Source organism: Phallusia mammillata, chromosome 8, assembly GCF_965637545.1.
Source record: "Phallusia mammillata chromosome 8, kaPhaMamm4.hap1.1, whole genome shotgun sequence".
NCBI lineage: Eukaryota > Metazoa > Chordata > Ascidiacea > Phlebobranchia > Ascidiidae > Phallusia > Phallusia mammillata.
Window position 1 is genome coordinate 5,084,895 of NC_137259.1, and position 13,621 is coordinate 5,098,515.

A 13,621-nucleotide genomic window follows, 5' to 3' on the forward strand; every position below is an offset into this window, starting at 1 on the left:
CGGCATTTTGCTTCGAACAAATACAGGCGTTAAAAGCAGTGACGGCATCGGCACCCTTGTAAGACTCACGAATATAATTCAACGTCGCTTTCCCATTAATGTAATCATACCAAACCTACGTTAGAAACAACAAACTTTCTCAACCTAACACTTGTCGAAGATAAAGGCAAAGGTTTGTTTAGTCATAGCTTTATGTTAATGGTGGCTAATGAGTCTCAAGGTTATAACCTTGTTACTGCAAATTTAAGAGGTATACCACCGTCCTTAACGTCCCAAGTTCCTGAGCTTGTCAGGACCGAGTCCTGGAAACTCCACACAAGTGTCTTGCAATTCGGTTCGTTTGTTTATTACTTCCTAACCAAAGAAAGTGACACGCTGATATAAGCGAGCACAAGCCAAACAGAACCAGTGGTATACATGTGCTCTTGCACAATTCCCACACAAAGTAGCGTCCAATCACCGCACAGGACAAAACACGTAAACAATAGATAACAAAGTCGCATCTGCATCCTAATTGACTGCGACAGGAAATATTAGGTCCGAACATGATTTGTCAATACAGTTGGATTTGGTTGCTACACTATAAAACTTCCTCGTGTAGCGGTCATGATACTCGCAAGCTTTGAGCTAGGGAGTCAAAAACGAGCTATTTCGGTATCTATTGCAAAGTTTGCACAAATTATCATCGCAATCGCTACAAATTCGCTGCTGTCGTACACTGTAAGTCCCAATATTCATAAAGCATTCGCCATGTTTTTGTTCCAGTGTTTGCTGCTCCTGTCATTATTACCTATATATTTTAAACGAGGATTTACTGAGGCTTTGAAAAACTAGTTTTAAAAAATTTGCTCCGTTAGAATCGACATTCACATCATTTAATTGCCAGCAAGAATTCGAAAAAAGGTTCAAAGTGCGCTACTGTATTCCAGCTTTTAGGAAAACCCGAACTCGTCTGGGTTTGTGTTATGTCCCCATTATTTCAGTACGCAACCCATTGTCGTCGGAACTGTTCCATTTTCAGTTATTACCGTAATGTTAACTGATGGAAGTAAACCTTGCTCTCATTGTGGCGTGGGTAGCCTCCGAACCCCGTGAATGGAAGTTGGCCATGGATATTTGTCGAGCTCGAGCAACATCGCAATCTTCGATGTCGCTCGAGACGAACCGCAGAATGTAATATTGTCATTAAAGGGCACGTGGACGCTGTATTTGTCGAAAAGTTGTAAGGCAAAGCAATTCCGCAGCATGACTATCAGCATTATACACCAAAGCTTTCTCATTGTTTAAGTCTAATTTTGACATTAAACATACAGTTTTAAAACATAAGCAACGCACCCTGCCACGAGACAGAATAGCAACGTTACAACTAAAAAAGCTTCACGTTTCATCTTCTGATATGTTGGGTCATTTTTGACCTGGTCATCGTACACGGTCGCTCCCTTATTTTTGTGTGGAAACGGGCGATTTGGTATTGGAAGGTTTAAGAAGTTACACAATGGTTCCCATCCTTCCTTCACGCTGTACACAAGCAATCTGTCCTTGGGAGCGTCCTAGAAAGAAATAGGCTAATTAAATCGGTTTTTATGTCAAGTATCAATATTCTCACAATGGGAACAGCGGTAGAGCTATTAGGCTATCACCTCATAGGAGACCCACATTTAGCTAATTTTCGATAGGCGGCGCAAAGAGCTTGATTATCTATTTAGCGGCTAAAGAGGGTTGGGTTGGGAAATAAGTTTTGAAAATTCTGCATTAGTAACTAAGTTCTTGTCTTATTGAATTTTAAATGCTAATACCTTACCCCGACCATAATAGCTCTAACCGTGAGCATTTTTGGAGATATAACGTTTAAAATGTGAAAAGTGCTTTTTGTGCCAGCTATCAAAAAGTGGCTAATTGTGGGCCTCCTGTGAGGTATTGTGTTAGTAGATTTTCCAGGAACAGCAACCCACCTTGAGAACAGCTGCATTATGTTGTCTATATCTTATTCTCCACAGGAGGACGCTGTAGGGAAACATTGTAAATGGCAGAAAGGGTCGAGGGCCCTCAAATAACCCCACTTTAAAAATGAAAAAAGGTCAAACGCAAAACACGAAGTGCAAAAAGTACGGTAAATTTACAGCAAGTGTCAGTTTATGAGATGTTTCAGATAAAATGTGGCAGAATTTGTAGCAAACTTTGAATTAAATGTAATCACCCTAATAAACTCAGTTGTGAAACACCCTAAATAAACTGAGGCATAGAACACTTGGACACTGTTACTGAAATTGTGAACATTTGTATTTCAATGTTAAACACAGATTTTTTAAACCCCTAAAACAGGATGTTTGCTTTTGTTTTAAAACTTACTGAAAAAACGAAAGAATTGAAACAATTTCCGTCCAGTTGGTGAAAAGGTGAAAAGAAAATTTTGTTTTGTATTGTAAATCATCGCTATATGTTGGTCCTTTATGCTTCGAAGATAACTCTCCTCATCTCTTAGTGATAGAATTATCTAAAAAAGAGAATAAGTTCCATTAGTAAACACACTTTAACTAGAAATGCCTTCCCTTTATTGCAATATCACCAACTTCAACAAGATCGTTTTCGTTATTCAGTTTTTGGTTTTACTTGGGGTCCCCCGTTAGAGTAACGTTTTGATTAGCGTAATTGTTTATTTAGGAAGAAACACATGGGTCCCCACACATAGTCAACAGTAAGCATCAGTACCTTGGCTTCTGGAAAAGCTTCAGCCAGTTGCTCCCAAAAATGGAAGATTGGATATCCATTGACGGCGTCGACATCCCTGTAAGCCTCACGAATATCATCCAACGTCGCCTTCCCATCAATGTAGTCATACCAAACCTGGGTTAGAAACAACAAACTTACTTATAGACTTCTAAAATGTCATAAACAACCAATATACCTGTCGATGAATAAGAAAGTTCTCCATGGTGTCATGCACTGTAAGTCCTAATACTCGGAAAGCTTCCGCCATTGTTTTGGTTCCAGTTTTGGATACTCCAGCCATTATTACCTTCATCGTGCAACAAAGATCAGCCAACGATGTACAAAATTTTTTAAGCAGTTTTGAACCTTTTCAGAAAAATTAAACATTTTGGCATTGAATTGAAACACATTTAGTTTTTTCAAAAATATAACTTCAAGATCGTCACTAAACCAGCTTCAAAATAAACTCGAAGACACAAAGAAGTAAATATATTTCGCTTTGCTTTAGTACAGCGGTTCCCAAACTTTTTCATATTTTTTTAAAAACGGTCCCTTTGCCATTATTTCGAGGGCTCGCGGTCCTTAAGCCTAAATGTGTATTACATAAATACGAAAGTTGATCGCACTATTTTAGCTAGTTATGCAAAATTTGCGCATAACATTCATCCAAAGACAGCATGTGACATCACAAACAGGACAAAAACATTACGATTGTGCGCGAACAATTGCATTTTTGATAGTTGTCATTTAATAAAGGCCATTGTTTAGCAATAGAGACAGTCGATTCTCAATTCTACTTTGATTTAAACTTATTTAGTGGCACAAACTGACGCCCAATAAGATTATAGAATTACTTCAACCGCTTCGCGGTCCCCCCAAAATTGCCTCACGGACCCCTAAAGGACCGCGGACCCCAGTTTGGGAACCGCTGCTTTAGTAGTATACAATAGTAGTACTGAACACTTGTACCAGAACATGAAACGCATTGGCAAGAAAACGAAATGTCACAATAAACATTTGTCTATGTCATCTCCACATAACTGATAAATTGCTGCCTTTCTAAATAGTTTAATTCCAAACCTCACTCAAATTTGCTTGGTAATAAATAAATAGTCAATCTATTTTCTCGTGTAAATAAAAGTACTGATGAAAATTTGTGCCCTAACGATTTCGGACATATAATGAAACACGTTTGCTGCAATGCATATTAACATTCGTTGCGCTTGGTGAATTTGGCAAAATATTTAACAACAAACCATAAGCGTGCATGGCTGTATCAATAAACATGTACCCATCAGCGTTACATGATGTTTCTGGCGTTGTTAATGCATGCCATGGCATAACATCTCTATCAAAGAAACTTTTAATATGCCTCACAGAAACTTGCCGGCCACACAATCGGCAACATATTTTATAAACTCTCGGAATTACTTAACCTTGGGAAACGGTTGTAACGGTCTAAGAGGCGCTTGTGTCAAAACAGCATCTCTAAGTTTATTTATAGGTCAAACTCCTTTGCGATTTTGTAGGTAAATGAAAAAACGATGCCCCGATTAGACAAATCTGAACTTTCGACAAACCATGTTAGTTGGCAAACAAGGTTTGTGTGTTTTGCTGAAACTGCGTGTTATTTACTGTGACATGCAGCTTGTAAAGGTTTCTACCAAACGTGTCTTGATTGCCTCGTATTTGCCTGCGTCTGGAGGGCTTTCTAGCAGGTCGGTAAGACGGTTTGCTGTGTCCTGATCCAGAGCCGAAACGACATAATAGTACTTCGTTAGATCTCCTTTAATGCTTTTTAGAGCGAACTGTGCCTCCGCTTGCTGAAACCAAACTCGTGGCTGAGCTGTCCAAAATGTAGGTAACTTTACTGCTACAGCATTCTCTGAGTTTGTGGCTTCTTGCAAAAATAACGTTTTTGCACGCTTGAGGTCACCAAATGTAGCGAGGTGTTTATTCGAGGTACATCGTGATGGAATAACACAATGAGCGAATACACCGCATAAGACGAGAGTCAGAGAAAGAAGGCAATCTGTCCGGTTCGCTGTAGTATGAAAGCACACGATAACGGTAGTGAGAGAGGCCGCTACAGCATCTGCCATCGTTTAAGTCAGTGGTTCTCAAAGTATGGGTCGCGACCCAAACATGGGTCGCGCATGATCGAAAAATGGGTCGCGCTATGGTGATTCAATTCTGCCCAAACGGACTATTACAGCAAGTAAACACAAAGGAATTTGCTCAATGCAGTAGTAAAGTCACCTCACGCAACCACGTTGTACATTAAAATGAACCAATCATTACCACATAGAGACAACAGCCTTCCAACTTTACACGGGAAATAACAGGACGTTCATCATGCGAAACTGAACGTGGAGATGTAACAGTTAGCGGTTGAGGATGAGTAAGTATTCGTACAAGGAAACATTGATAGATTTGGGATTCACTTCTATTAATGATCATGGTGCTGCAAAGCCGCAATGAACGAATCGAGCTCTTTAAGCCTGCAGCCATTTTGACATGGCCAGACTGCTAAGCGCGACGACGTGACCTCGAAATTGCGGTCCGCCTCGTTATCGAACAGCACAGTAAAAAGTCGAATCACAGACCTTTCACTGAATATAAAATTTCAAGTGGTCTCCCGAATGAAAAATAGAGCCGTGCATTGAAAATATTATCAGCGAAAATTTCAGTTTTGTCAATCACATTAAATAAACAAATCATTTTTTCACAGTACTGTGTACTACAACTGACTGTCTGCGTCTTTTTCTATTTCATGCATATCAGAAAAAAATACCATGTTTTGATGTTTGAGGCTTGGGTCGTGAGATGTTCATAAAACTCAGATTTGGGTCGCGGACAAAAAAGTTTGAGTACCCCTGGTTTAAGTAAATGGCTTCTTTTCTCTTCAAATTACTGCTGATCAATTTGTTCTCATCACAGTTTACAACCACCGTCAATCTGTTTAGAATTTCCTTGACCGCTCGCATTCGCTGCACATAGTGTTGCGCATTATATTGCTTTTATAAGCCTAATATTTCGTCTTAGGAATATCAGCTAGTAATTGAGTATCATTTATTTCACACGATAGCCATAAGGACGCACGTCAGTTCTATTTTGCTGGGTTGCCTATCCTGAAGTAGAGTACAGCGCCACTGCATTTTATATGGTTAGAAATATATTTAACAAAAGCCTATAGTTAAAGAATTGAGTATACGCACAGCGACATGAAATACTGCGATCTACAACGTAAACGCGAAATGCACAGTAGAGAGAGAGTTAGTCTAAACTCCTATACATTTTTTCTGAAGACGAGTCAGCAACATTTAAAAAGAGAGATAGAAAGTGGTCTGTTACACCCGACTAGGCACCGATAGTGGGGCTAAGCTAGCAGTTTTAGCGAAGCATAAAACACTGCGTGCAAACCAAATACCGGTTTGTCTACCTAAGTGGCGCTATGCATGAAGTTTTCCATTACAAAATCGCGTGTTAAAGACGTTAACCAAAAAAAAAAACAAGAGACCATTTACCTAGCGATGCTGATTAGACAAATGCTTTTATCTATATATCACCTAATATTAAAGGGATGAGGGTTCCGAGTGTTTATGACGTTTGTGGCTGTTTGTGTAACCAAGTTCTTGTTGTAGCGTTTCTTCCAGCGTTAAATTGAAACAAATGAAAATTTGAACCGGTTTAAAAACCGCAAACCGGTTCGGACTGGAAAATTTGCTCAAACCTGAACCGAACCCGAACCCTTATAAAAACAAAACGAAGTGAACCCGAAACGAACTTGAACCCATATGACAAGCGGTTTGACTCCCTGGAAAATACACAGACACAATTGCGCTAATACAATCACCAATAAGTAGGAAATATCTGCGCAACATCGGAACGTGGGAAAGTGGACGACACAATTAGATGATCTCGGATTGTTTCAGGAAAACGTTTCACTGTCAACCAGACCTGCACTTTTACCCAACAAGCTCAAAGTTGTGGAAATGAACAAGTTTAGCCCAGAAGATTTTTATCAGATCTTTCTTTTTTTCACGGGGTTCGAACCTAGGACATTCCCGGGGTCGAATCCCGATCAAGGTTTTTTATGTATGTATATGGGTCAGGCGCACCAGGTCATTCGGCCAAGTTCCTGCACCTCTTTCGCCTGGTTGCAAAGCTTCCGTTGAGCAGCAGTGACACCTAGTGTCGTAGTTTTGCCCCATTACGTCACTCAGTACTCTGATCTCAACTGGAATCAGCATTGGCTCGTTTTTTTTATTGATGAATTTTCAAAAAAGAGCGAAAAACAGTAACAAATTGCATCACACTTCAATAAATAACAGGCGACACTATTTATTGCGGCAAGCAAAATAGTTTCCACGCTTTTTTGACACATACACGCAATGAATTTAGTAAGCGTATAAATCTGGACACAGTTTGTTTACCTTCACTGTATTTACATTTTAAACAACATATTTGGAACATAACAACATACAGTTCAATAGTTTATGGCCGGATCCACTATTGTGGACGTCAAAAAGTAAATTAAGGGGGTGTAACGTCGGTGGGACTCGGGTTCTAGCACAATCCATGAACAAACGTTTTCCCAATACAGTCTAGTTACATGACAAGAATAAAAAACATGGTAAACGATTTCTGTATCATTTTTACAGAATGTGCACAAGTCGGAGTCAATTTTCCAAAGGAGTGCAATATTTGGTTGCACACGATGGCATTCAGATTTAATTTAATTTAAAAACTTCTCAGCCTATTTTCAATAGTGGAATTAAACTTGTTGATATATACTTCTCGCCACGGTATGTCAAAATTTATGAAAAGCTTGTTTTTCCAAAGTATTGGGACTTAACTGGCACGCGAGCCGCGCTGTCTTGTAGCTTGGTGTAAATTGTTTCGACGCTGTTTGTGTCTTTAATGAGATTTAATATATGTTCTGACTGAGTTATTTGTAGTTCGGTAAAGTTTGAGTCCCATTTTCTCAGGCAGACTTGAAACAAGTTTAATAAATTGAATGAACTCAGAGTAATTTGCCTGTATGGAAATTGAATTTTAACGCCAAGTTGTCGTAAGTTTCATACTCTCCTTCATTGGTCAATAAGGCATTGCGGATCGGTTTTGCAAGACGACCGCGTTGTTGTCAAACTACGCCCCCTTGTGGTTGGTTGCAAGCTCGTAACATTCCTTGGGATTGCTCAGAATAAATTCCTTGTTCAGTGATTCGATGCTCTTGCGCCCCCTATTGGCGAGAAACTTCTCGCAAAGTGACGAAGGTCGCTCTAGCGGTTTCACATCCGGGTACTTTTCCTTGATCATAGAAATCATTTTCTCGTCGGTCATGCTCTCGTCCTCCCTCCAGTGGAAGTACTTCCGATATTCAGCTTGATTTCTATGGAGAAAGTTGAGATATTTTGCCAGCAAGTTGGGGGAGCTGAAATCTTCAACGTGTATAAACGAATCTGGGGGGGCAACTCGGAGTAGATCGCGTTTGGGAGTTCCCCACACCACCGGAACTGCGTCATTCATCAGAGCGTGGAACCAAAACTTCTCTGTGACGTAATCAGTGCAATTAATCGAGTTTTCGAATGCCATGTAGAATTTGTATTGTCGAAGTGTTTCTCGAAAGTTTTTGCTTCCTCTCGGCATCAAATATTGGTTGTTAAAACATTTTCCGAACCGTTCCAGGTCCAGTCCAGCTTCAACTAACTTTTGGGAATATTCCAGACGCTCTTGTGCGCCTCTAGTGGCGCCACAATTGCTAACGAACCAAACCTGATGATAGAAATCGTATTAAAAAAATTATTAGAAAATTTTGTTGAAAAAAGTTTAAACAAACTTTACCGCCAATTTTCGCTTCTTCTTTATTACGTCATCAATTGCTTTGGTTCCCTTAGCAACAGCGTCAATGACTTTTCCGCGGTAACCATAGCCGCGATAAACGTCTGCGTCGAGTCTATACGTCCACGTCCAGTTAAAGAATCCTCCATCGTACAAAGATAAATCGATTTTTTCGAGTTTTAAGATGGCCGGGTTTTCGGCAGACCACCAAACAAACACTTGATCTGCTGATCTGAAAATATTTGCAATCATTTCGCTACAGCGACCAACTCGTATGCTACGTCTATGCCGACACCAAAATCACCTCCCTCATATTTACTACACACAGGATCAAGTAAAAACAACCAACCTGTAAAACTTCCACGGAATGAAACGTTTGTTGATGACTGTGTAGTGAAAAACAACGATGTCTGATTGGTTGAGTTTCTGTCGGTCGTTTGTGACGTAACAATCATCCATCATTGTCCCATCTGCGGGGGTGTACCCGGCAGCACCCCAGGGAGATCCCCAATATAATATTAGGGGGTGCCGGGGTTTGCTTGTTACGTCAATAATAGGAAGACTGTGATTGGTCGAAGTTTTGACGGTAAAAGCGCGATCTTGATTGGCTGGAACCACTGTGACGTAATTTTGCCGTGACTTCAGATAAATAAAGATAAAACTCACAACGGTTGATGTGCAAGTTATCATTAAATAAACGACCAGGAAAGTTGATTTCATTTTATCTAAAGACAAATTGTCACAATCTAAAGTTATCTGGAAAATAGGTTTTAGTTTTAAGCACCAAGTTTGTACTTAACGCAGAAGTTTCTCCTCAGCTGCTTGAACCTTACTCGTCTCACTGTAAACGTTACTACAAACCCAATTCAGACTGGATTGCTGTTTCACACATTCCTTCAAATAAATGGTATCTACCTGATGCAAATAAAAACTAAACAAAAATCTACCATTGTGACAGTTCGCTGATTACTGAGGCCAAGCAGTGCAAAAAATAAAATATTTTCAAAAATATTATAATAAATCCCGTAAAATGCTGGGAAATATCGAAATCTGGTTTTCTTTAAGACGGCAAGTTGCCAATATGTGTGGTTTGTGCCTTGACAATCCATCACGTTGACTCGCAGTAAAAAATGATCTTCGATACGGTGGTTACATTGGAAAAGACATTTGTGAGAAGCATCATTCACTGTCAAAAGCGTGAAGTTTTCAATGCCTGTCACGCCCCTTCACCTTATTTGATCCGATATTTTAGTAACACACCGATGTGACTTTTATTTTTTTCAAACTTCATTCGGTGGGCACGAGAAAAGATTTGTATTTTCTCAAGACGCAATGTTTTAGTTTTAAGTATCATATTTTTATATACCTCAATATTTCCATATGTACCTAGTTTAGATTGTTCTGGAAGTTTAAGTAGGGTTTTATTCGCTTGATGAACGTTACACAGACCCACTTAATACAATCACCAAGTAGGAAATATCTGCGCAACATCGGAATGTGGGAAAGTGGACGACACAATTAGTTGATCTCGGATTGTTTCAGGAAAACGTTTCACTGTCAACCAGACCAGCACTTTAACCTAACAAGCTCAAATTTGTGGAAATGAACAAGTTTAGCCCAGAAGATTTTTATCAGATCTTTCTCCTGGTTGAAAAGTTTCGGTTGAGCAGCAACTTCCTCTCGGCATCAAATATTGGTTGTTAAAACATTTTCCGAACCGTTCCAGTTCCAGTCCAGCTTTAACTAACTTTTGGAAACATTCCAGACGCTCTTGTGCGCCTTTAGTGGCACCGCATTTGCTAACGAACCAAACTGACAATATAAATCGTACTAAAAACACCTTAATTAGAAAATGTTGTTAAACAAAGTTTAAACAAACTTTACCGCCAATTTTCGCTTCTAATTAGTACGTCATCAATTGCTTTGGTTTCCTTAGCAACGGCGTCAATGACTTTTCCGCGGTAACCATAGCCGCGATAAACGTCTGCGTCGAGTCTATACGTCCACTTCCAGTTAAAGAATCCTCCATCGTACAAAGATAAATCTACCTTGGCATGTTTTAAGATGGCCGGGTTTTCGACAGACCACCAAACAAACACTTGATCTGCTGATCTGAAAATATTTTCACTCATTTCGCTACAGCGACCAACTCGTATGCTACGTCACTACCCTCATATTTACTGGTGTAGGAAACTGGTGTGGGGGGTGTAGGAAGACTCTGATTGGTCGAGGTGGAAATTACAGTTGTTCCAGCCTTGGTTGGCTGGAACAACTGTGACGTAATTGTGCTGTGACGTCAGATAAATAAAGAAAAAACTCACAACGGTTGAAAGTTGATTTCAGTTTATCTAAAGACAAATTTTCACAATCTAAGGTTTTCTAGAAAATACAATTTATTTTTAAGCACCAAGTTTGAACTTAACGCAGAAGTTTCTCCTCAGCTGATTGAACCTTTACTCGTCTCACAGTAAGCGTTACTACAAACCCAATTCAGACTGCATTGCACATTCTATTAAATTATTGGTTGCAAATAAAAACTAAACAAAAATAAATTAATTCCGTTTCCTTAACACTTTATTTGTAATACTTTATAGCTCATAAATTTTGTCGCAATATTTATTTTTTGTGAATAATTTTAACGACCCAAGCGTCCGACACATATATGTTTGGTAGGCATCTTTTAACCTAACTTGTGTTAAGCACGACTAGTCAAGTCAAATAAAGTTAAGTCGAATTTTATTTGCATTTAGTAACTTCCTCATCACATTTTCATTGTTGAACGATTACGTATACAGCAAGGACACGAAAACAAAACGCTAGTTAAGTGTCCTGTTATTTAAATTGTGCTTGAATTCTGTGTTCTAGTAATGTTCTACCGTAGAATCGCAACCGACCGCACGAACCTGGCGGGGTACGTCCGGTTGCATAAGACCAAGGCGGTGGTTTAACCTGTGGGTTCTACTGGTCAAATTAAACCCGCCTAAACGAAAACACCAGCGCAGTTCCTCGGAACGTTTCTTGTGATCCCGTAGGCAGATCCGGGTGTTCCGAGGACAGTTCTTTACGACGAAGAGAATGTTGCCGTCGAGCATCTCCTCCTCTGCTTTCGTAAGATCTATGGCGAGATCTCAGATGTTGCTTGCTGTGGAAGGGGCTGTCTTCGACCCGGATGACTAATCTAAGAATCCTTTGGCATTTTTTTGTTCTTTTGTACGTGACTAAGTTATCTATTTCATTGGTATGATACAAAAGGTAAAAAACAGATCAAAAAAACCACTAAAAAAGCTATAGGAGCAAAGAAAAAATGGAAACAAGGTAGCTAATTTAATTGGGTATAAGACAGCGGTTCCCAAACTGGGGTCCCCGGTCCTTTAGGGGTCCGTGAGGCAATTTTGGGGGGACCACGAAGCGGTTAAAGTAATTCTATAATCTTATTTGGCGTCAGTTTGTGCCACTAAATAAGTTTAAATCAAAGTAGTATTGAGAATCGACTGTCTCTATTGCTAAACAATGGCCTTTATTGAATGACAACTATCAAAAATGCAATTGTTCGCGCACAATCGTAATGTTTTTGTCCTGTTTGTGATGTCATATGCTGTCTTTGGATGATTGTTATGCGCAATTTTGCATAACTAGCTAAAATCCTGCAATCAACTTTCGTTTTTATGAAATACACATTTAGGCTTGTATCCGACCTTGGACTTTTCATTTAAAAACCTGCATGTAATTGTCGTGACGTAGCCATTTGCCACGGTCAAACTCGGTCAAACCTCACCTTTTTTCTACACAAAACTTGACCGGCTATAAGGACCGCGAGCCCTCGAAATAATGACAAAGGGACCGTTTTGAAAAAAATATAAAAAACAGTTTGGGAACCACTGGTATAAGAGAACACGCTGTATTTTATTTATCCTGGTTTTAGCGAGGGCACGAAGGTGTTTTAGTTATTGAAGGTTCGAATTGCCTCAAAAACTGCAAGCGAAACACGACTACAAAAAGCTTGTTCCCAAAACTGCAATGAAAGGCGACAAACTCTGCCCGTTTGTCAATGGTTTGTGTTGCAATAAGGCATTAAATACAATTTATACCATTCTCCACTGAATATGCTTTTTCTTGTTGTTTGTGGTACAAAACGCATGTTAACGCGATTAATAAAAAAGGCCCAACATGGCCACTTCAAATTAGGTATATGCCAATTAAGTTTTATCTGCAGATGACGTTTTTTTTAGACCCCTTCAATTTCGTAACACGTTAAAGAAAAATATCGGGTTTGCTCAAAATATAAGGTATGTTTCCCTAATAACCTAACAAGATCTGCCACTTTACCGTATTTACTCGATTGTAAGCCGCGGCTTATATTGTTTTTTAGCTGCCGTTTGTGCGGCTTATAATCGAGGGCAGCTTACAATCGGGGGCGGCTTACATTATAATTTTATACCGATATTACTTCTAAACTTCAACTTTTTAATTTATTTTGGGTTCAAAACTAGTATGCATGTACAGATTATACGTCACCATATGTTCTATTGGGTACAGTTATCAACGTAACTAACAGATATGGGCAAAAAGTTGTACTACGTAGCAACATAATGACCTGTTATGAAGCAAATCGTATCTACATCCCAGCGTGCGGCTTACAATCGAGGGCGGCTTACATTACTTTTTTAATACCTCAACATGCGGCTTATAATCGAGGGCGGCTTATAAACGAGGGCGGCTTACAATCGAGTAAATACGGTATATGGCATATTTTTGTTCAGGAAACAAATATATGTGATGGTTTCTTGTGAACGTAGTTGAGCAGCCATAAAATTGACAAAGAGCATTAGACTGGGGAATTGTTAAAAATTTTAACGTCTTGAATATTAAACTTGCTCGTTTAACTAAAATATTTTAGTATATGGATCAAGATTTTTGTAAATATTCCAAAAACAGCGTGATAAGGAAACGTCATGGATGGATGATCACCACTGTGACGTAGACCAAAATCGCTCGCACTTTGTCAATAAAAAGTTCACGTCGGTGTTTTTTTTGTCAGGAAGAGAAAAAGATTCGAAGGTATATGTGC

The 13,621-nt window shown here is 39.3% G+C and overlaps 2 protein-coding genes and 1 pseudogene across 2 annotated transcripts; all 3 read right to left on the reverse strand.

Moving 5' to 3' along the window:
* Positions 1 to 7: 7 nt before the first annotated feature.
* On the reverse strand, positions 8 to 3,097 carry LOC145203679 (uncharacterized). Its single transcript, XM_080075935.1, has 5 exons — positions 2,906 to 3,097; positions 2,710 to 2,844; positions 2,350 to 2,494; positions 1,953 to 2,059; positions 8 to 1,550 (listed from the first exon to the last, which is right to left on the reverse strand). The coding sequence occupies exons 1-5, from the start codon at positions 3,020 to 3,022 to the stop codon at positions 1,302 to 1,304; spliced, it is 753 nt and encodes a 250-aa protein (XP_079932061.1). The 5' UTR covers positions 3,023 to 3,097; the 3' UTR covers positions 8 to 1,301.
* A 3,956-nt stretch (positions 3,098 to 7,053) lies between these two features.
* Positions 7,054 to 7,755, reverse strand: LOC145204669 (uncharacterized; annotated as a pseudogene).
* A 105-nt stretch (positions 7,756 to 7,860) lies between these two features.
* Positions 7,861 to 9,273, reverse strand: LOC145205409 (4-galactosyl-N-acetylglucosaminide 3-alpha-L-fucosyltransferase FUT6-like). The gene is made up of 3 exons (XM_080078130.1): positions 8,903 to 9,273; positions 8,557 to 8,785; positions 7,861 to 8,487 (listed from the first exon to the last, which is right to left on the reverse strand). Exons 1-3 carry the CDS (start codon positions 9,271 to 9,273, stop codon positions 7,861 to 7,863), a joined length of 1,227 nt encoding a protein of 408 aa, XP_079934256.1.
* Between the last annotated feature and the right edge of the window lie 4,348 nt (positions 9,274 to 13,621).